We start from the raw sequence: 23,134 nt of genomic DNA, 5'->3' as shown, positions 1-23,134 counted from the left end.
TCAGCCCTCTTAAGGCTTGTTGCAATGCTTTTTCATACAGGATAGACTTCTAAAGTGAAGGAACTCTTTTGGGTCATACAAAAATAGGATTAAAGAGTAGAATTTCCATAGCAGCATTCTGAAGCTTGTCCTGCCTGTTTAGCTGGCCCCGTGCCTTGTGCTGGGAGCATTTCAGTATGTTCTTGAGGAAAACGTTGTGAAGAGGAGGAGGTTTGATAAGAACTAGCAAAAGTTTCAGCAGTCAGGGAGCTGTATGAAAAAGATGGGCATCACCTAAGCCAGAAAAAACTAGGTTGCTGGTACCTAAAATTAGAAAAAGATGGTACCAGATCTGTAAAAGTAAACTGTGGCAGAAAGCAATCGTTTGGGATAATACATTGTTTGTAAAGGAAATCATAACATCATATCTTAGGAAAAACATCTGTTAAAAACAGTCACTAAATAATAAAGAACAATCTAAACAAATGTCAGTTAAGCAGAGCATGTAAATTAAAAGCTGAAAGTAATTTCCAGTAAACTCAGCCATAAAATTCAAGTGAGTAGTCATGCAAATGCTCCCTGTAGTCAAGGGAAGGGGACAGACATCTTCAGGAAGGTGCAGCGTATTTTCAGATGGCAGGAAGCAAACTATGATCTGTAGAGAGCAAGTGCTAACTCGGCAGAGGAAAGACTACTCAAGAAAGAAAACAAACCCATAATTATTCTGTATGACTTTAGTTGCTGTCTACTGCTGTTTTTGTTTGATCTCCAGAAAAGGTTATAGCAGAATTAAAAAAGCCATAAGAAAGAACATCATGTGTGTATATTTATGTGTATATATATGGTTTAAAATGGTAAGACTCTTCAGCAAGGTTGCTAGAGTAAATGCAACTACTCTTGCAGTTCCTGAAGTGCAGCAGAATCACTAAGTTCCTTAAGTTTAAGAAACTGCTAAGATTCACTGGTTGGGAGTGGGAAAATGGATATGGAACATTAGGAGCTGTGTAATAAAAGTTGATTTCCCTCAAACCATGATTGCAAATATGGTGGGTGAAAGGAATCATATCCAGAAGGAAGGAAAGCCTGCAATTACACTATGAATGAATGTAAAACAGCTGGAATCAGTAACAATCTGTATAACTGAAAATATATGAAGCCTAGGAGATTGATAATTATTTGTTGAAGGTGAGGAAAAAAAAACCCCCAGCCATAGCTACCAAGGCAACCAGAGGCCTTTGATTTAGCACTTTATATAGTTCATAAAAGAAAAAAAAAATAATTAAAATGCCAGAGGTGTTCCTCAGCATCTTCTGTAAATACTACCTGTAATTCCTATTAAACCAGGTTTAATCTAATGAAAACAGACACAGATTTTAGCTATTTTTCTTGTTAACACAAGAAAAAATTAATATGACAGTAATTAGCTCTTTGAGTAGAATTCTGTAAGAGATGGTTAATTGGAGCCTTTAAGACTGAAAGCTACCTCCTTTGATATATCAGTTAAAGATGAGCTAGGTTTCCTTTGATTTATCAGACGTAACATATGGAAACTGTGTAAGATTTCTTACTCTTTAGTTCCAACCCCCCTGCCATGGGCAGGGACACCTTCCACTAGACCAGGTTGCTCAAAGCCCCATCCAGCCTGGCCTTGAACACTGCCAGGGAGGGGGCAGACACAGCTTCTCTGGGCAACTGGTTCCAGTGCCTCACCACCCTCACAGTGAAGAATTTCTTCCTAATATCTAATCTAAATCTACCCTGTTTCAGTTTAAAACGGTTACCCTTCATCCTATCACTACACTCCCTGATAAAGTGTCTCTCCCCATCTTTCCTGTCAGTCCCCTTTAAGTACAGGAAGGCCGCTATAAAGTCTCCCCAGAGTCTTCTCTTCTCCAGACTGAATACCCGCAACTCTCAGCCTGTCCTTGTAGGGAAGGTGCACAAGAGGGGAGTAGAGGGGCAGAATCACCTCCCTCGACCTGCTGGCCACGTTTCTCTTGATACAGCCCAGGATATACTGTTGGCTTTCTGGGCTGTGAGCGCTCATTGCCAGCCCATGTTCAGTTTTCCGTTCACTAACACCCCCAAGTTCTTCTCTGCAGGGCTGCTCTCAGTCCACTCATTGCCCAGCCTGTATTTTTGCTTGGGATTGTTCTGACCCATGTGCACGACCTTGCACTTGGCCTTGTTGAACTTCTTGAGGTTTGCATGAGCCCACCTCTCAAACCTGTCCAGGTCTCTCTGGATGGCACATCCCTTCCCTCCAGCTTTTTGACTGCACCACACAGCTTGGTGTTGTTGGCAAACTTGCTGACGGTGCACTCAGTCCCACTGTCCTTGTCACCAGCAAAGATGTTAAACAGCACTGGTCCCAAGGAGCCTTTTTAGATGTCAATATTTAGGTGTCAAAAACTCTGTTCGTGTACACACATACAATAATTCAGATGTGATTTACTAAAACAACTCTTAGTTTAACATTACTTTGGAAAATAATTGGACAATTCTATTGCTTCTTCACCTTTTTACAGCTTTCTGTATCGGCAATCCTCAAACCTTGTCCACTCAAGAGGTAGCAAATTTCTTTTTATAATAAAAGGGAAACATCCTTCCCCATGCACACTTTCTCACTTTCAGATATGGATAATCTTGACTCTGTTCTGACATGTGAATGCTTTAATATTATGTGCTCTATGTACTGTGTAGCTCGTGATTCTTCCAGACACAATATGAAGTTAACCCAATTAAACACTTGCAGGAATGAAAAAGAAAAGCTCAGGGGAGAAGCCACCTGTGTGCTTGGGGTACATACCTATATTACAGTTCTTTACTACTCCTGTTTGTGCAGATTGGAACATGTAACTTTGTTTTTGCTATGTTTCCAGAGTTCCCAACTAGATAAAATGAGAAAAACTGAATTACTGTCTTCTAATTCCAATTGAAATACCAGAAGATGTCATCTAAAAAGATGAAAAAGGCAGTAACTCAGTTCCATTGGGTTTTAGATTGATGACATTGATTTTTTTTTCTCTATGGCTGTGTTGGAATCAGAAATTCATATTGCTTGTATAGCATTTAGACTAAAGTCTGTTCAGTATAATTGATTATTGTGAAGGTCTTTCCAATCCTTCAGTTGTTTCTTCTCTGAACAATGCTGCAGGATGGAAACCTGGCCTCAGGTTTACTCTAAAATTAAAAACAAACAAAAAACCACTAGGTGAAGCATAGTGAATAAAGGCATAATATCTAGAAACATTCTAGCAAATTACAGTAAACTAAGCTACTTCTGGGCTGGAACCATGCAATATTTGACAATACATAACAAAACCACATTTTTTTTCCTCATGTTATGACTTGATTACCAGTAACTTGATAGGCACAATGTTCATAAATGGGCACTGTTTGCAAACAGTGTTTTTGATGAAGAAAAGAGTGGTGTGGAGGATGTATCTTGTTTCATGCCTTTGTTCGGTTTAGTAGTTACTTCTAAGCGTGTCTGGGCAGACAAGAGAAAGGGACGTGGCTGCTGCACATTGAATCAGGGGAGATGTCTGGTTAGGGGAGGCTCCATCTTCCTGGATGGAAGATCTCCTAGGGATTTTCCAGCAGGGAGCAGACTGAGCCCAACAGGCAATAAAGAGGAAAATTGCTTTCCTGGGGACCAGGAAGCGAAAGTTCTTAGACTATAAAACAAAACCATGGGAAAAGGGATCCACCTTAAAGGGTTGCTGGATGGGAGATTAAGTTTTGAGTTCAAGGACCGTTTTATCAGGATTACCCAGTGGATCTGAGTTCTTGGTATTCAAAGTTTCCTTCTACTAGATTACGATTTCAAATTTTTGTATAAAATGTAGCTTTACAATTTGGAAGGTTTGATGCTTTCTGATGTGCTCAATTTAAACTGAAGGTGGGACAAAGTTGGTGCAGAGCCTTATGTGAAAGGGCACAGTTACAAAAGTATCATCTTGCTTTCAGTTAAGTACAGGAAAGAAGTGCTGGAAAACTATCATGAATCTTTATTCAAATTAAAGCCAAGATATGATCAAACTTAAGTATAAATCTGTTTCTGTTGCTGACATTAAAAGGTAACTTTCTTTGCTGAAGTTTTAATTTAGGGTTTGTTCCAACCTAGTAGTGGCTGCTCAGCTGGATGTTGTTTTATTTTGGTGTCAGTTGTTCTTTGCATCTTGAAGGATCAAAGGCTGAGAAGTGACAGTGAAGTTTTCATCCCTTTTGACAATGTGTTTATGAGCTGTCTCTATGATCATTTCACCGCCAGTCTCCTACTTGATGACATTGCGGTCTTAATTGCTTCCTGATTACAAGAGTGATGCCACGTCTTGCTCTGTGCCCAGAAGCTCCACAATTTTTAGGTATAATTTAATGCAGACAGATTTGAAATGCACCCTGCCAAAATACTGTTTTGGAAGTTAAAGAAGTCAAACTTGGCTCTGTTAGTATGTGAAGAAGTATCTGCCAAAACCCATTGGATGCACTGAGAGAGGAGAATGAGGGCATCCAGGTAATGCTAAGGCAGCTTTCTTGTATTTGCTCTAGCTTGCATGCACTGTTATAGATGCATGCATCTTCCTAGTTGTGGCTGCTCCACTAGCACATGCTCTGGGATGTGGCAGTGCTGCTACTCAGCCTTATTCCAGTGTGCCAGGCTTTGTAGTTACTATCTAACAACCTTGTAAAAACTTTCTTCCTTGACTTGACGATAGAGAGTTCACTTTTTTCTCTTGTTGGGCAGCTAGGTGTCAACTTTGTGACTGCAGCAAATATTGTCTTTGAATGGGCTGCCTCCTGTTACAGTTTTGTTCCTTCTCTTAATTTTTATCCTTTACCTGTTCAAATTCACTAGTCTTTTGCCTGTTTCATGATTTATGGACTCAATTCTTACTATAAGGATGAGATAATCTGAATTGTTTCACTGAGTGGAAGAATTAATTCTGTAACCACACCAACCATACAAATTCTAAATATATGGCTTACTGCTTTGTTTCTGGTTTTTTTTCATTATTTAAATAGTGATTAAAGTATGTATGCAAATTCCACAGTAGGTTTATCTGTTTGTAATATAAGTGCCTTGGAAGGTACAATCGTTTGTAGAAGTGGCCGTGATAAGGAGATTGTTTCTGACTGTCATAAAATTTATGATTAATATAAAAAACCTTGAGGGATTATTCTGGGCTTTTTGGACCATCAAATTAGAAAATCTGTCTTAGAAAATGACAGAAGGCTCTTGGTATGAGTAATGTGTTTCAGAAGTTGGCAGACGAATAGTGCAAATGTTTCCAAATAGCCTGACACAGAATTGAGTTACCTTTTTTATAAAAACTACTTAGATCAGTGCAAATCTGTTTTTTAGACAAGTAAGTAGAAAATATATTTTCAGAATAGTCTAGAAGAAGCTGTAATAAAAATGAAAAATTTTATGCATTAGTGGAATTATGACTAGAAATTGAGTGGAATAACAATACAAAAACTAAAATGAGAAATATTTGTGATCAGACTTTGGCTTGGCAGTGTTTAGCCTTAGAGGTGACAAGAGATGTGTGCTGTTTTCTCTGCAAATTAAAAGTGCATTAGATTGTTGACTAAGAGGCTAGTCACAATAACGAAATAACTTAAGCCTTATCTTGGCATAAGTAGCACTGTTTTTCCAGCATGAGGGTAATGTTTGTTTGCTTATTACATTTGACTTGTAGACCATTTGCATTTCTTGCCAAAGCTCTTGACTGGCTTAGTTTGAAAATATTTTGGAATATCTGTATAGTTACTACTGGCATTTAAAAGAAAAAGCTAAAAAATAAGCATAGCTTCCTGTATCTTTCTAGTTTATTGAAACCTGTGCCCATAATTGGATAAAAAAGAGATGAAGTCTTGTTACTGTAAATTTGAAACCAGTCTAAGAGCAAACTGGAAAATGAAAACTTTTCAACATCATAGTGGTGGTGATTTTCCTTTCTTTTTCCACCCCCAGTTCTCTCCACTGCTGGGAACTGTGAAGCGAAAAGGTTCTGGGCTTTGGTGTTTTTGCAAGGGCTGGGGGAGAGGCTCAATTCTAAGAGCTCTCTGATTTTTTTTTTATTTTTTTTTTCCGCTGCCGCTATGTGTAATTGTCCAACAAAACTGTCTGCAGGGTGTTGAAATACACTGGATTGACAACTAGGTTTTGTCCCTTGGTAAGCAACCAAAGTTATTTCTAAGAAAGAGGTTCCTCTGACTGTAATCATTTCAGACTGCCCCATTAACTGCAAATGAAGTTTCATAGGTTGTTCTGCTATTATCATCATTTCCCTCCAGAAGCCCAGAAAAGGGAAGGCATCAGTGTGGAAATGCTCAGGGAGGACAAAGCCGCACAGACAGTGTCTCCCCTGTTTCTGTTTACCCCAACCTGGGTGTAGATTTCCTTACCTCAGCTGTAGCATCCTTTTGACTGTATGCAATATCTGAACAGTATGGGTACCACAGAGGTCAGAGGCGGTGGAGGGTGGCAGGTAGCAATTGCTGCTGTAAAAGGCAGAGGCAGTAACTGGCCAGTGTGGCTGTAGGGAAGTCTGTATGTAGGGAAGATACTGTTAATTTTTGAGTCTTAAATTCTTTGCTCAGTTAAATCCTTGCCATAGGATATATTGCTAGCAAGGCAAAATAACTGATGATTGTATAAAATAAAAATTGAAGGTGTTTCTGACTTGAGATGATACATTGAAAAGTAATCTTTAAAATGGTCTAGAGAATACTGCAGTGGAATGAATTAATATTTTCGAAAACTTAAGTACTCTAAAGAGAGAACAAACTATGACTAAGAAGCCTCAAAGTTGCCATTAAAGCTATTTGGACCTTGACACATGATTGGAATGCATAAAATAGTCTAATTTATAAAAGTTTACACTTTGCATGCTAAAATCTGGAGGGATTAAACTGCAGACCAAATGTTCATTAATCTTCCCATTGAAGCATTGCTGTCTGAAGTGTAGCCGGCTGGGTGATTATTAAATCTAAAGAAGGATTTAAGATTCAGAATGCGTTTTGAAACTTTCATGTGTATTATAACTTTTCTACCAACACCATGAATTGATCACTCTTGTGAAAAATTAATCAGGGAAAATGTATTGTTGGTTTTTTGACACACAAAGATTATACATTATAATGGGGGAGAGAAGAGAATGTGTTTATGATAAAGGCCGACTTTTTAAGATAAAGTTGTATCGGAATGTAAATATTTATAAGACTGCAGTTAACAGCTAAATCCTACATGGCAGTGGCTTGGTGTCTGACATCTCTGTATAACCTTTTTACCACTTTCCAGAATTGAGATGTGTTTTAATGCGTGATGAGATGGTGTTGCTGTAAGAGAAATGTACAGACAAATAATAATGCATTTTAACTGTAAAAACAAAACAAACGATTCCCCAAGCACTCTCGTTTTCATGATGCATTAACCCTGCCTGCATTTGCACTCATAGTTCATTATTCGTGTCTTCCTCTTAAAACAGAAACACTTTGAAGTACAGATTGTCTTTTGGGGAGGGCAAGGAGGCAATTTCTATATCACCAAATATGTTGTCATCACAAAGCAAGTATTATCTGTCACATCAGCTTGAACTTAAACTTGGCCGTGTTGTGCCATCCTTTTTCTCCCAAAATAATTTGAATTCTTCTGTTTGGCCAGTTTAGAAACTTCTGGAAAGTATTCACACCACTTGCCTTGAGATGCTTTGTAAAACAGTCTGAACAGTGAATCTTTGTGAGCTCCTCTGTCCTCACTATGGAGAGAGAGGTTCCTCCAGGGAGTGCTTCAGAGCAGAGCCTGCTTAAGTGCTCTTGAGTTTTCCTCCCCCTGAATATGCCATTTCCCAGCACATGGACAGGGGTCTAAAATGGGTGAGTTGCATAGCTAAACATGGATTGTAGGACTGTTTGTCCTTATTCTTCTCTGAATGGTTCCTTTCTCTTAATGCATAAATACAGATGGAGATACAATACTGAGACTTTGCATTTTTCTCTTTGATGAGAGTTTAGACATTGATAAATCATGAACTAGATGGACTCCTTTAATCTTTTGGTTTGCGTCTGTTCTTTATTTACTTGTCTCCATACAACTGGTTGTCTACAGCAGTTCTTACCTTCTTTTCTCCTGTGCAGCGTATTTGTTCTTACTTCCATCATTTAGTAATGATGGGATTATTTTTTAAACAGTTATATTGGATTATCCTAGCAGATGTCGGGTCGTACAATAGACTACAGGTACAGACATACTTTCTTTTTGGTTTTGGGGTGGAAAGTATGCAGCTGTGGTTCCTTCTCAGTGTTCTTTCTCTTGGCAACTTCTGCATTCTACATCTAATTCTCAAAAATATTAGTACATTCATTCAAACTCAAAGCTATTAATCCATACTTAGATGAAAATGGTTAATGCAGGAGAACATTAATGGTAATAGGGAAATGAAATAGCTAATTCTTTTCATCTCTGACAAAATGAGCCTAGTGCAATACTAATGATGAAAACTGTCACCCACATAACTTCCACTTTTCAGCCAAGTGGAATAAAAATTAGTGGATGATTCAGTGAACTGAAGGAGTCATTTCCCTTCCTTATTGTATTTGCCTATTTACTTCACTTTTTCTCAAAGTTAATGCAAGAAATTGGATTTTATATTTAGAAAGATTGTATCCTAAGACATAAACACTATCATAAGAGATAAAGTGCTGGATTTTGTTGTATTTTGTACGGCACTAAATAAACTCCAAAAAGTCAGCAAATTGAGGAGTTCCTCAGCAAGGCAAATCAAATGTGGGCTATTGATTTTGAACAGCTGTCTGTTTTTCTCAAGTTTGCAGTACAAAAGGAGGTAGTTATGCATAAAATAATCATTGTCTGTGATTATAAATAAATAAGTATGCTAAGTAAATGTTTTTTCTAATCCTTTTGGCATGACTGTGTTTGCGACAATATTTCTGTGTGTATGTGTTTCTTTTTTGAAGTCTATTTCTTTTAGTTTTTATATTCCTCTTTCTTCTTTCTGCTTTATTATTTCTAGCTGCTTTTGTTGTCCTACAGTTTTCCCTCATAGTCACGCTCAGACACCTTCCTTCTGGAATTTGTTTGCTGGGAAATGAATGGAATCAATAGTGCAGTAAGTTTTATTTTTCCGTGATATCTTCAAGGCACACTGTGATACACATTCAACTTAACAGCCTTTTTCTGTCTTATGGTAGCTAAAACAGACCCTCTGAAATTCTTGCCACTTGGAGCTTTCCATTGGTCTCCAAAGGGAGGAGTTCTGGTCGGGCAAGGTCAGCATACTGAGCAAGTTTTCAGCTCTTCTGTAAAGAGGGAAGAAACTGTGGAAGAAATGTGTTGATGAGCTCCTAATGCTTGCTGAATTTCACTTTACTGACTGCGAAAATGCTCTTTGGCAAAAAGAGGCTTTGAAAATGAATTCTTTGCCAAGTAGGTGGTGATGGATCTAACCAAGGACAGTGAGCATGTTGCAGCCTTACACAGTGGAGGAGGAATTTCCGTACATGGTCAAGGAAGACCTCTGCTTTGTATCTCTGTGCCGAAGTAGTTTCATGTCTTCTTTAATTGCAAAGTCTTGAATAAACGGGGAAAATAGCATAAGAAGAGGTTGTTGGTAACTGGTCTGGCTTGGTAGCTAGACAACCCCTGCATTTAACTTGCAAGCAAACAGATGTGTGCTTCAAAGCATAAAACTGTTCTTCCTCCCGTTGGGGTTGTGTGTTCTTCAGTATAAAATGTTTTTACTTGTGCTTATGGTCTGTGTCGGTCAATGGATTAAAAAGACAGATGTTGAAAACATCATGTCTAGCATGAAGTTTAGGTTTCTCTTGCTATGATGGTAATTAACACCTGCCCCTGAGCAGGCTGACAGCTGGAGTACCATTTCTGTTCCTCTGGTTTGGAACTATTGAACTTAATGATTTTTTCTAGATCCACTCTGTGCAGTCTGAGACTCCTTTTAACAGCAGGCTGTTTCTTATGTTTCAACAAACCAGGCATTACAACATTTTGAAATATGCAGATCTATTTCTGGTATCCTTTTACCTGTTTATCAGCTAATTTCTCCCTCACATAGACAACTGGCAGACGAGAAGTCATTTTTGTAATTGCCTGCCTGTAATTACCCTCATGCAGGGTCTAGCGTGAAGGTACTCGAATCTTATCTTTGGGGAAGAGGATTCGTGTCTTTCTGGCTGTCATTGAATGAATATGTGGCCGTGGATCAGCCTGCACAGATCTCAAACCACGTGAACATTCATTGCCTGTGTGAGCAAAGTCAGTCGGGAGGGAAGTTGGATCACCTTGGAGTTGTACGTCCAGGTGATATTTGGAGAATAACTCCTCCAGAGTGCTCGTACCACCTGAGGACCAATACAACAGTGCACATAGCCCTCAACATGCTTCAGGCAGCAGGTGAATTCTGGGGCTTGTCAGAAAAGCAGACTGTACTTCTAAAGAGAAGATAGCCGTGCCTGTGGCAAGTAGAGCTATTGCTAAAGTAATCCACAACTGTGCTCATATAGGCAACAGGATAGAACTTCCTGTATCTCACCAGGGTGCAAAAACTATTGTTGCTGTTGTCAGCCTTGAAAGGAGGATAAATATGCTTGTTCCAAAAGGGCATCTGGATAACTTTAATAAATGAATCCAGGAGAAAACAATGCTTCTGGGTGAAATAGTTTTGTGGATTTTTTATGGTGATTGTCACTATAGCTCTGTTCTTGTGCCCAGGGCATGGACATTGCAGTACATGAGTCTGTGAAATGTGTAGCCATCAGGAACAGAAATTTGGGAGGACTGTGAGCAATTGCTTGGGCCAATTTGAAACAGGAGGCAAAGAAGCAAATCCCAGTGCAGAGTGTTGTGTAGTATGCTTACAAGCATATAAGCCTAGAGAAGTAGCACACATTTTAATATTCAAGAGTTTGGGTTTTGGTGGATTTTTTTACAGACAGCTGGTTGCAAAGCTGTGGGAAATGTCCAATGTGCAGTTACGATATTGCCCGCCCCAAAGGGTCAAAGAAAACAAAGTAAACCTAAAAATTGTAACTTGTGATAGTTTCTGAACCATTACTCTTGATAAGAAGAAATCATAGCTTAATATACTCCAGAAGGGTGATAGACATGATATTTAAAAACAAAGAGGAAAAATATTAAATTAATACTGTCTCTCCAGACAATGATGGTTTATTACTTGATTTTTTTTTTTCTCACCTTAATGTAATGTGATGTTTTAAGGAGGTTTTAAAACCAAACAAACTTGCTGTTAACCAAAATTTAAGATTTTTGTTATTTAAGCATTTTTTCCCTTGAATTAGAAAAAAACCTGTAAAGTGTAGTATACTTTTAGCAGAAGAAACGTGTGATTAACAAAATCATGACAGAAATACTTAAATAGAGAAATTAATTTATTAGTAAGATCTCTTAAAATTTGAGTATGGTTTGCTTTTACCTGAAGGTAAGGATTCTGTTCTGAAGACTTACACAGAGAAAGAATGGCTCTTTAACTCATAATTTCACTGAAAAAAAAAATCAAAATAGTGCCTGGAGGATATTTCAAGGGGGTGAAAAGCAATGAGGAAGGAAGACCTGCAAGCCACTCTTATAATTTTATTTTTTAAAAAAACATAAAAAATACTTCTGATTTCAAAATACTTAGCAAATTTCAGTAAGTAGCTCAATTTTCACTCCATTCAGCAGATGGTAGTTATTAAAAGTAGTTATTAAAATGCACTGGTAACTATTATTCTCAGAATGTAAATTCTGTTTCAGTGGCTAATGCAGTAATTTTATTCAACTAGCATAAAAATAATTAATATGTACTATTAGATGTATGAAGATACTGCATAACCTATTGATTTTTGACGGAAAACGATCTTGTTCTTGTAGTCTTAGTTGATCAGACTAAACCTAATCTAAATATCAACTTTGTAATTTTTGGAGTATTTTTTATTTCTTGCCAGACTCTCATAAGTGCAGTGAGAACGTCATATCTGAAACAGTGGGTTTTTTCTGCAGCTCCAGGGTATAGCAGGAAACACTGTTGGTTATAATATATGTTAATACCTATTAGGCATAAGCCTTTGTTCCTAAAATATGTAGTTGTGTAAGCTGTTCTCCAAACTGTTAGATTTTTTTGCACGTTCATCAAACTAGTCCCAATTCTTGATGTGATGCATTGTGCGGTTTCAGAGTGTGTTAGAACTACTGAGGGCTGTGTGTGCTGGTCCCAGAGAACATTGCTTACATTAATGACTGAAAATTTTTATTCCTGTGAAACAGAAAGGACTTTAAGAAGTGGTTGAGAGCTGTTGACTGGTATGAAAGTTGATAATGAGCTGTTGTATGAGATGCTTTGAGGAGCTACTGCAGTAGCAGCAAAGGTGCTATTTAATATCACACATTAAATGCCCTGTGCTTTGTTTTGCATCAAGTAATGCTTGTAGCACAGCGTGATGATGCATGTCACATCAATTTTTTAAGTAAGAAACTTATTTCAATTCCTTTTAGTTCCTAGAAAGAGAATTATAGTCTTTTGCAGAAATTTTAGTGCTCAGTTTAGCCCTGAAAATTGCTGGCCATTTTAAAAAACTTGTTGTGTGTGTCGTTCTGGTAACTATAAGAAGCACACCAGGAGCTTGAGTGGAGAACACGTCAGAAAAGTACACCAGAAACCTGAAAAGCATTCACAAACTTGGGTATTCCTTGGACTTCTAAGTCCTTTTTGCCCAAAAGTATTGATAAATACTTTTGTTCAGTATTTATCAAAGAGGTACTTCATTCATATTTCTTAATTTAATTGATAATTTCTAATAAGACATAGTTGCATTAATCTTAATACAGTTCTAGCTTTGTTTCAGGCAAGCTGAAAGTAAAAAAAAAAAAAAATCCCTTAATAAAAGCATGATCCCTTAAGCACAAAATACTGCTCTCTGTGGCTGTATGTCTGTGTCTGGTTGACAGAATTCTCCTGAAAAAAAAAAATCTCTGAAGAGAAGTATCTGTAAGCCTTATCTGACAACCTTTTTTCTTAGTTATATGGAAAGGTTCAGTTTTAATGTTAATGTGTTTTAAGGATGCCCCAAATGTCAGTTGCAGTACATTGGCATGAATAAATACATTGGAGATCTAGATAACTATCTGGCTCGTCAGTCTTTGTGAGCCAATGTAGGAGAGACAGTGTCTGGCCCTCACATAGCAATACACTTATAATTTATGTGTGGAATACAGTTTGAAAGCTCTGGAAACACTTGAAAGGTGGCATGTATGATGTTGTCAGAGGCAGAACTTTCCTTACATGCCTTACAGTAAAATTTTCTCTTTTTTTTCCTGAGAGAAATTAAATTTTAAATGTTTGTGTGGGGGCATTGATAGTCAATGAATGTAGGATTAAAGTATTGTATAATACGTAACAATGTAACAATGGCAAGAAGATGAAATTGGGGCAGCTGTTATCTTGGGGACCATGGGTCTGTCCACACCTTCACCAAAATCACAGGAGATTGACACAAAAGCACAGGAGATTGACATGGCAGCATCCCAAAACACAGGAGCGGGAAGTGTATCCCACCTGTCCAAGGAGGATCCCACCAGCTAAAGAGCCAGTAATATGGTGAAGCAACACAACTCCAAGCAGACTGAGCCTCTGTGACAAGGTGCAGCTCCAACTGGGAAGAATGCCCTAAAGGTGTATTTCTTCATGAACAGGATGTGACTGGGGCTTGGAGAAGAGAGGCCTGATACTCCCAGTGGTTATGCCTTGCAGTCTGGATGGTGCCCTGTCTGCTTTGACCACAGTCCCATGCGTCAGGAATTGCTTGCCTAATCATTTTGTTTCAGGCAAAGAGGACCATGTGAGAGTCAACACCCAGTATAGTCCTTGGAAGAACTTCACCATTAAAGAATGTGTCTGGATTGGTGGTGCTACCCAAATGACCAGACTGCAGTACTTGCAGCAAGCTTCAGGAGGCCAGCAGAAGTAGAGGTCTGGATAGTCCTAATTAGGAGGAGATAATGCGCAAGCAAAATAAAGTGTGCAGCATCAATTGGAGCACTTACAAGTATCCAGGTGTGGGTAATGAAGCATTTCCTATGGTCTACACCAGTGCAGAGGGAACTTATGCTTAATTCAGAATGGCATACAACTAATCATAGCAACTGAAATAGAAATTACTACAACCCCTGGGTGAACCATTATTTAGAGGCCCTCTCTTTATATAAGGGCTGTAGTGTTCTCTTCCACCTGCTACTGTGCTGTAATATTCAGGATACCAAGAGCTTGGATTCAGTAATGACAGAATTTAACAGAAATGAAAAAAGCTATTAGTCAGCTTGAACTATGTGTTGTAAGGAAAGGTGATAAGGAAGCTGACTCAGATGATGTCTAGTATGTCTGGAAGGTTACTGTCCCAGAGACATAGTGTGCATTTTGAGCTGCAGCCATCTTTTCCATGAGAGATGCATTGAACCCTGGCTGTTAAGACACAGGACGTGTCTAGAATGTAAATGTCATCTCCTCAAAACAAGAACAGCAGTGACTGTCAAAAATGAAGACAAATCTCTAGTCGCTCTTGTGGCAAATGAAGTTCCCAGTGCTGCTTTGCTTAATGAAGATGATAATGTCAGCGCAGTTGCACTACTAGAAGGAGTGCAGGGGCCAGATGAGAAAGGAGTTTCCTTTTCAGAGACTGAAATGATTCTTACGGTCCTTCTGCCCTTCTCAGTACCCTTTTGAACTTTAAAAGAGCAAACAAGTTTTGCTTAAACAAAATCCTATATTACCACACAGAACTTCTACTCAAAACATAAGCAGCAATAAATCATAGCTGAATTCAATTTGTCTCCAAAATGGGTGATGGAGGAACATGACTCACTGCAGTGCTTTTCTCTGTGTGTGTATACACACATGTATTACATAGACACATAATGCTTTTTAATATATGTATACACATATATGCACACACATTCCCTGAAACTAAATTTTCAGTTTTCACATGGTTAATAAGAAAGCAGTTTTATGTTGAAAAAAGTGTTCCATTATAACTTATTACCTGCAAAACCAAGGATTTTTATTCTATAGCGCTGCATATACCACAGGTGTGAGTGGTGTTCTGCAAGAGCTTTTTATTGTAATCACAATATTTTTGCAATTAAAAATAATGGAGGGGAGGGGTAGTTTCTGTGGTTTACTTTGGAAGAGAATGTTAATATGAAAGTGAGATTTTGGTTAAAAATCCTGATGTATATATTTTTTTTCCCTTTTGGGGTAATGTACTGTTTAGAGCACTTCTTTGTTGTTTGTTTTTGAAGTTCTTTGTTTAAAAAGTGGAGGGGCTTAGATCATAAATTTTCTCTTTATCAAACCCTTTTGCAAAGTTTGCTGCCAGAGAATAAAAGAGCTTGTAAAATAATTTGGCCAGTGTGTGTTTAGTGTGTTGCCAGTTGGTGCTGTGCCTAGAGCTGAGCCAGGCTCTGCTAGAACTGATACACAAGCAAGTAGCTGTAAGGTCATGCTTTAATGATATGTATAGCAGAATTACAAAATGTTATTTTTTATTAATAACACCACAGAAACAAACTAGTAGAAACATTATAGATATTTACAACTATTGTGTTGGGTTTTTTTCTTCCAAACTGGCTGAAAAGGTGACCTTAATAGAATCCATCAGTATGTGTCTTTCAAATGAAAGAAAACACATAAAAGTTTGTAATGCATGGCCTAATAGACCACATATTTAATCTGTTTACAAATAAAAGGCAAAGGTTATCTACAGTTGAGTTTATGCAAACTCTTTTGCATATTGCTTATGTTTTCTTCTAGGCTTCACAGTAGACAATTTATCATGTTTGTGTTGCCTGCATATATAGCTAGTTAAATTTAGTATGATGTTCGATGAATAGAAATGTTATTTAAGGAGTATGTGCTAGAAGATGTAAAAGCAGTTCTGTGTTTAATATTTCCAATATCTTCTCAATATCTTCTTTCTTAAACAGAAAGACGCTTTTGTATTTTGTAACTATCTAGTGCTAAAGACTCCTTTGAATTAATCTTTTTACTAGCATTTGTAACATGTGAAATTGCAAATGTATAATGATTGGAAAAAAAATGAATTTAAACCATTCTTCAGTAGATAGATGCAAATTATAATTGATACTGTGATTATAAGGGAAGAAGAAATTGAGGATTTTTTTTTTTAATTCCTTACCTGATTATCTTTGTATGCTTATGATATGAGGAGAACTTTATCTAGCAAAGGCTGTAGTATGGCTCAGTCCAAGAATATTTAGGGCTCTAAATAATGTGAATTGAAAAAGTTCCTCAAAATGGGTTTATTGGGCCCATCAAAATCTGTCTTTTAACTACCTATTTCTTCCTGAATGCACTGTATGTGTTAACAGGGCGTTTCTTTTTGGTATTTGATAGTTTATTAGCAGTGGGTAACATGAAGAGTTGATGTTGACTTAGATTCAAGGAACTAATAATGATACTAAAAGTTCAAATGCTGACTGACAAAGTGTGTTATTCCAGCATTTTTTTGAGGAAGTCCAGAAAACATTGGTACAAACAGGAAATACTTCTTTAAAAACTTTGACTCTTGTCCAATTATTTCTAAATAATACAAGGATTTCCAAATGGTTATGGCTGATCTCCCAAATCTAATTCCCAGTAGAAATAGATTTCTTTGTCCCCACAAAAACTTTTTCTGGTATTTTATAATTTATATTCAAACCTGTAATATTTTTTCTCTCCATTTTCCACCCTAGTGCTGAGAGACTTGAGATAACATTTTAGCATTGTAGGGTTTTGAATGATTATTTAATTAGAACTAAGGCTAATGATCACACAAACTAAATCCAAGAATAAAGGAAAGAAGAGCCAACAATTTAGTGAATGCACTTATTTAGTGTTTTACTTTAAAGATAGATATCAACACAAATATTTTCCCTAATGGGGATGCTTGGGCTGCGCATCTAATCCACATTGAAGAAGAAGTGGCAAACTATATTAAGACTACTACAGAAGCTTATATATTTCATTCTAAAACTGAATGCTGCCAACAGAGTACCACCAGTGTTGTAAAGCATGTATGCATCCCTAGACTCTGGACCCACATGCAGATAGGCTTACTGGAACAATGATGGAAACAGTAACTTCACTGACATGAAACTGGTGGCATGCCATTCTCTATATAGTAGCAATTCCCATGAACTAATATTTAGATTTTTTTTTGATTTTTTTTTTTAAAAAAAGCCATAAAATGGCTCAGAAAGGCTTTGAAACTGAGGAGACAAATCTCTAGAAATATAACTGAAGCAAAGGATTTTGCATGTAACATGAAGTGTACCATATGTCTTTCAGGAACAGGAATAATGAGACATATAATAGCTTTTTAATGCATCTTACTGTGTCAAATTTGAGGCACATATGGTACACTCCTAACTGCATTTTCCTTCTCTTATGGTTTTCTGTTGCAAACAAAGTCTTGAAAATGGAGTTTTTCGGTTCAAATGTTATTATTTATTTTTAATTATCTCAAATACAAGTAGTTAATTTTAAAGATGATTTTGCATTTTTTTCCTGCAGGAAAAATTTTGATACATTGCCACTCAAAAAGGAGTGGTACAATAAGAGCTTTAGGTATAATGAATTCCTTTTCAGAACCAACTATGTACTTCTTGTAGTCTGTCACACCTTTTGAGTAATTTCCTTTAATATCCACTATATCTTTTGCAAAAGAATTATCTTGTAATAATATTTGAAAATTTAATAAAAATACAGTTTGTGACCTGAAACACTTCAGAAGGGAACATTTTAAGGTCAGATACATGCAAATTATATTTTGTATTTGCACATACCTGTTGTTTTGCCCAGGATGAACACACAATCATTTTGTCAGTGTTGCAGGCACCAAGTGTTAGAGTAGTGCTCCCCTTCCCACAGGTTAAGTGTTGAAAAAATGGAACAGATTTTTCCTGCAGTCTCCTTGAAAATCAACTTCAAAATCAGAAACAAATTTTTAGTACAGTGGTTCATAAGTCAAGGGAAGTGCTAGCAGCTTTTCAGTCCCTGCATTCTGGTTTAATGGTTTTGAATAATGTAACTGAAAGAAGGTGCTGAAAGGTGAATTCTGATGATCTTACAGTGTGTATTTTGGAGAATTTTGTTTGTTTTGTTAGACTGACCCAGTTATATTAGCAATACATGGGGTTGTGTAATCTTGGATTTTGGGTGGGAAGAGCCTATGAATATTCTTTATTTCACCCTTCTGCATCTGCTTTCTCTCATTGGGTATGCAAACTAATGTGATGGAAGGTTTAATGTTGTTTATGAACAGTACAAAGTAGCTGAAGTTAGTTTGAAGTCATCTTCTTGAAAATATTTTCTATTTGCTTTCCAGTTAAGCTGTTGGAGGAATGAATGATTTGTAATTGCAGACCATTAAAACAAGGAAAGGCTTGATATCCTTGTACCCGTTTGTGTTGATAAGTTTTATTGCTAAATGGAGTTTCTGATAATTACGTATTTGGAAATGAGATTCGATATTTGTGTGCCATTTTGAGGAAATTAATATCGTCATTAATTGACAGTAACCATGTCAGGTCCTGTTACAGATAAGAATTTAACCTTAAATACTTATGTTTCCAAAAAAGGAAATCCATCATGGTACAGTTAGAGCATAAAATGTGATTAGCAGATATTGATGATGGGTTTTTTGAGTAATCTGTTAGGGCAAGTAGTTTTAGGCTTAATCTGCAGTCTTCTGTAAATGTCAGTTAGGATATCTGTTGAAAGATATATTTTGTAAGTAACTGCATTTTAAAATATGCTACAGGGATGCATCAACAAGCACTGAAACTTTTAGAGTATGTTTTTCTTTATCTCTTTAAACCTGTGCACTGCTCAGCTTTTTAGCTCCTCTCCTACTCTCTGTTTTGTATTTTCCAAATGAAGCACATTAGTATTTTAGGTTGGTTGTTAGGTGTACTGTCTTCCACATGCGATAGCATATGGAGTCAGAGCTCTACTGTGCTATCATCTCCATTCATTGTGTTTTCATAGCTCTTGGTGACTAAAATGACTATCTGAAAATGCATAGTTAATTCATCTTTCACTTCATAGCATCTGATTGAAGAGAGCAAACAGCCAGAAGTGTGATGGATAGGAAATATTTTTAGACTACATGGTATCACATCTGTTCTTTGAATTTCAGATGTGCTTGGTTGGCACCCAAGCAGTCCCTGAGCAGTCAAGCCTTGCAGGGTGGAGGGCCTCAACCCATCTCCCTCTGCTGCAGAAAGCCAGGTGATTCTCCCTGAGTTATCTGTTCAATGGCATGATTCAGTTTATCTCTTATCCAAGGCAGATATCTGTTGTTGACACAGCTGGTCATGCTGCAGTGGTCATCTTTTTGTTGGTTGCATGTTGTATAGGAACAGGTTCACGAGACTTGCTGCTAGAAGTGAGCTGGCCACACGCAGTGGCTGGAAAGATCAACCTTGCCAAGTCCCATGATAGAAGAAATGAATGCAACCATCCTTGAACACTGAAAAATTCTTGCAGAATGCTGATGCTGATTTACTTGGTTTGTTGTTGTAATTTGCCTTGTCATATCTTAAGAGTATGTGTACTTGGGAGAGGGTTTTTGTGTTGGTTTTTGTTTGGGTTTTTTATACAGAGAATCCTGTATTGTGTCTCCACTACTGTATCTACAGTAGTAGAATCAGTTCTTGTATCTTTGAGTCTTTCTTCTCTCTAGTGTTAATATTGATTGTAGTATTTATCTAGTTTGGTTTTGGTTTGTTGGGGTTTTTTTGTTTGTTTTTTTTTTTTTTCCTGGATTTCTGACTCATCTTCCATGAGATTATTGGCTGGTTTAAAGATCGTTTGAGACTGTGTAGCTCATCCATGAGTTACTTGCAAGTAACTTTAGACTTCTGTGCTTTTCATGGAGAAAAGATTAATTAAATCTCGTAGGTAAGTTTCAAATAAGCTGCTGCTAATTCAAACTTCATTCTAGCTTAGCTATTGTAAATTTGTGCATAAATGCTTTAAAAGCTACCTAGTTTAAGTACTTATTCAATGCAGAAACTTACTTTTTCAATGTGGTCACTTGTTTCTCTATTGCAAATATAGCAAACTTGACCTGTTTAATTCTTTCTTATAAATCCATCTTGCATAGAAGCAAAATACTAGCTTGTAATCTATTTATAAGGGATTGTTTTGTGTTTGTGTCCACGCCTAACTTTTTCTGTTTCTTTTTTTTCCTCATCTTTTATTTTAAAAGGTATTTCTCAAGAGTGACCGAGTTGCAAGAATGGTCCACAGTGGAGGATGTTCTGCAAATGACTTCAGAGATGTTTTTAAGAAAAACATAGAAAAGAGAGTCCGAAGTTTGCCGGAAATTGATGGATTAAGCAAAGAGACAGTGTTAAGTTCTTGGCTAGCCAAATATGATGCCATATACAAGGGAGAAGAGGACTTTTGCAAACAGCCGAATAGAATGGCCTTAAGTGCTGTATCGGAGCTGATTCTGAGCAAGGAACAGCTTTATGAAATGTTTCAGCAGATTCTAGGGATCAAAAAATTGGAACATCAGTTGATTTATAATGCCTGTCAAGTAAGTATTGGTGTCACTCGGTTCTGTTGTGTCCAAAATATCTCCCCCCTGCCAATAGGTCAAGTGCTTCCTCCCTGTGTGTAGAAGCCTTTATTTTTAAGTACATCTCCACAGTCCAAGGAGATGAGACCCCTCAGAAAGGAATCTTTGCATCATCTGATCACTGGAGAGCACTTGGAAAAATGGTATGCCAGACTACAGAGATCTCCTAAGACCTTTTACAACTCCAGTGATTTGGGTGATTCTGCAGAATGTTCTATGGTCTATATACCTTTGGTATGTTAGAACTCAGTGTGCTTCATTTCAAACACTATCTACAAAGCTGATTTTCACGTTTTTATTTTGTTGCTTTGTTGGATAACAGTGATGTTCCCCATAAATTACTGAGGCCAAGACAGCCAGTCTGTTAAGCAGTTGTATTTGGATTTATGTGTAATCTATCACTAATCAGTAGTGTAAATGGTATGTAAAAATATTTTATCTGGCCAGTTTTCATAGTGATGCAACTGTAATTTAGTGATTACTTAGGGAGGAGAAAGCTGAAAAAAGCAAGGTATTTTTGAAAGTCTTGCAACCAACTAGCATGGATGTAGCGTTTAAACTGAGCTCCCGTAGCTTTCTACACTGTCTGTAAAATAGTACACCAGACTACAGCTAATCTGCTTTTTATATATTATGGTGAAGGTTGGCTTGTAGTTATGCACCATCCTAATATAGGAACAAATGAGGAATCTTGGACATTGTGCCTACTTCATTTCTGGATTAGTGTGTCATGAAATCATGTAACTGTTCCATGATTGAAACATCTGTTGCGTCTAATGATTCTCAGGGTCGTAAATCCAACTTTCGTAATGAAAAATTATAATATTCTGCATGAAATTTTGAGAGCTTCCTGTTTTCACTGTGAGCTCTTTACCAACAGGGTGGAAGGAGACTTCTGAATGAGCAGTGTTTTGAATCGAAAGAGATAGAAAATATTCATTCTTTTTTTCTAGTTTGCCCCATCCTTTTCCTTTTGTCTCTTAATTCACATACATGTTAGTCATGAAGCTAACCTCTGGGATATGCAGGTTGGTAACAGGATGAAGCAGCACTGAAATCTTGGGGGATAATCCTGCTTATTTGTGTTTTTTGTACAATAGAACATAGAGGCATGGGATAATTCAGTTTGGAAGAAACCTCAGGAGATCATTCAGTTTAACCTCTTCCTCAAAGCAGGGTCAGCCAAAAGGACAGACCAGGTTACTGAGGGCTTTAACCAATCAGGTCTTAAAATTTACAAGAATGAATATAGACTGCTCAAACTCTCTGAGCAACCTGTTCCAATATCTGAAAACATGAAAAATTAAATTTTTTTTTCCCTCAGAATAGATAACCTGCTACTTACAGTAGAAACTCTGTATGGATTCCTTCCTCCTCTGGTGTCTGATGATTGCTAAATCTTAACCTTATATGTCACTGTGAATGGTCAAAATCTGCTGTTAGTCTGCGTTATGCTAGAGGAACACAAACAAAAAAATTGTTCCCTTATTCTTGAAGTGATTCTGATGATACAGTCCACTAGGTTCTTGTATCTGTATACTTGAAGACTTCTTTACTTTGTTTCTTAATTGTAGGAAAGTTGATGGAACAAAACTACTTGGAAAATAGCAACAATTTTCTGTCTGTTCTTGGTCCACAACCTATGGAGAGTCTGAAACATGGCAGTGACTCATTTTTGTTTTCTACCAATGGTAGCATTTTGAGCATGAGATGATCTTCTTTTCTAGTTTTTGAATTGCAAATTAAAGAGGAAATAATCTTGTGTTAGGTAGAAGGGATAAAGACTGACTGGTCATCCTGATGTGTGCAAAGATGCCTGGATGGCATTAAGATAAGACTCTTCTCTTGCTCTTCCTGGTTTTGAGCACTGAAGGTTGTAAAATCTCCTGTGCAAGTCTCCAAAATACCCATTGTTTACCCTGGATTTGTATAGGTATTGGAGGAGGGGAAGAAAGGGAGGCCTACTTCTTTGGGAGCAGATACAGAATCACCTACATATTTCAAGCTGGGAAGAATGGAGAGGGAAAGGCTTCAAGCCTGTACCCTTCTTATTTGGGGTTCTAGTTTTCTGAAGATTATAGTTTTCCAAGGCAAGGATGAGATTACTGTGCTAAAGCAAAAACTTTGATTATGTTCTCCACAGAGCTGCTACCAACCATACATTTCATATCCTGTTCCTGTGGTCCAGTCAACCACATAATATACCAAAGGTACGAGACAAAGCCTGTAGCAAAGAAACCGACAACATAGCCTTCCTAGGAAGTGTATGGCAGACAGCAACCAGTCTCTGATAATGTAATGCCTTTTCTCCTTTGGTGAAATTCCTTATTTCTCATTATAGTTTTAATAAATAGTTTAGGCTGTATCTTATTCCTTTCTATTGACAGTGTATTTATAGATGATGAGATTAAGTTAGAGTCGGATTTCAGTCAGCACCAGCAGTTTTCTTTCTGCCCTAGAAGCCTCT

General features: G+C 37.3%; 1 protein-coding gene across 16 annotated transcripts in view; it reads left to right on the top strand.

The window, feature by feature from the left end:
* The window catches only part of CADPS2 (calcium dependent secretion activator 2), a 322,958-nt gene that overhangs the window by 88,238 nt on the left and 211,586 nt on the right, over positions 1 to 23,134 (top strand). For all 16 annotated transcript variants that reach the window (XM_074903178.1, XM_074903177.1, XM_074903176.1 and 13 more), the window contains exon 3: positions 20,293 to 20,625. In XM_074903178.1, the coding sequence (XP_074759279.1) occupies positions 20,293 to 20,625 (333 nt within the window). The remainder of the gene's footprint in view (positions 1 to 20,292; positions 20,626 to 23,134) is intronic.

The sequence above is a fragment of the Athene noctua genome, chromosome 3 (genome assembly GCF_965140245.1).
Source record: "Athene noctua chromosome 3, bAthNoc1.hap1.1, whole genome shotgun sequence".
NCBI lineage: Eukaryota > Metazoa > Chordata > Aves > Strigiformes > Strigidae > Athene > Athene noctua.
The sequence above is the reverse complement of the archived record's forward strand: the minus strand, read 5'-3'. Positions and strand labels throughout refer to the sequence as shown.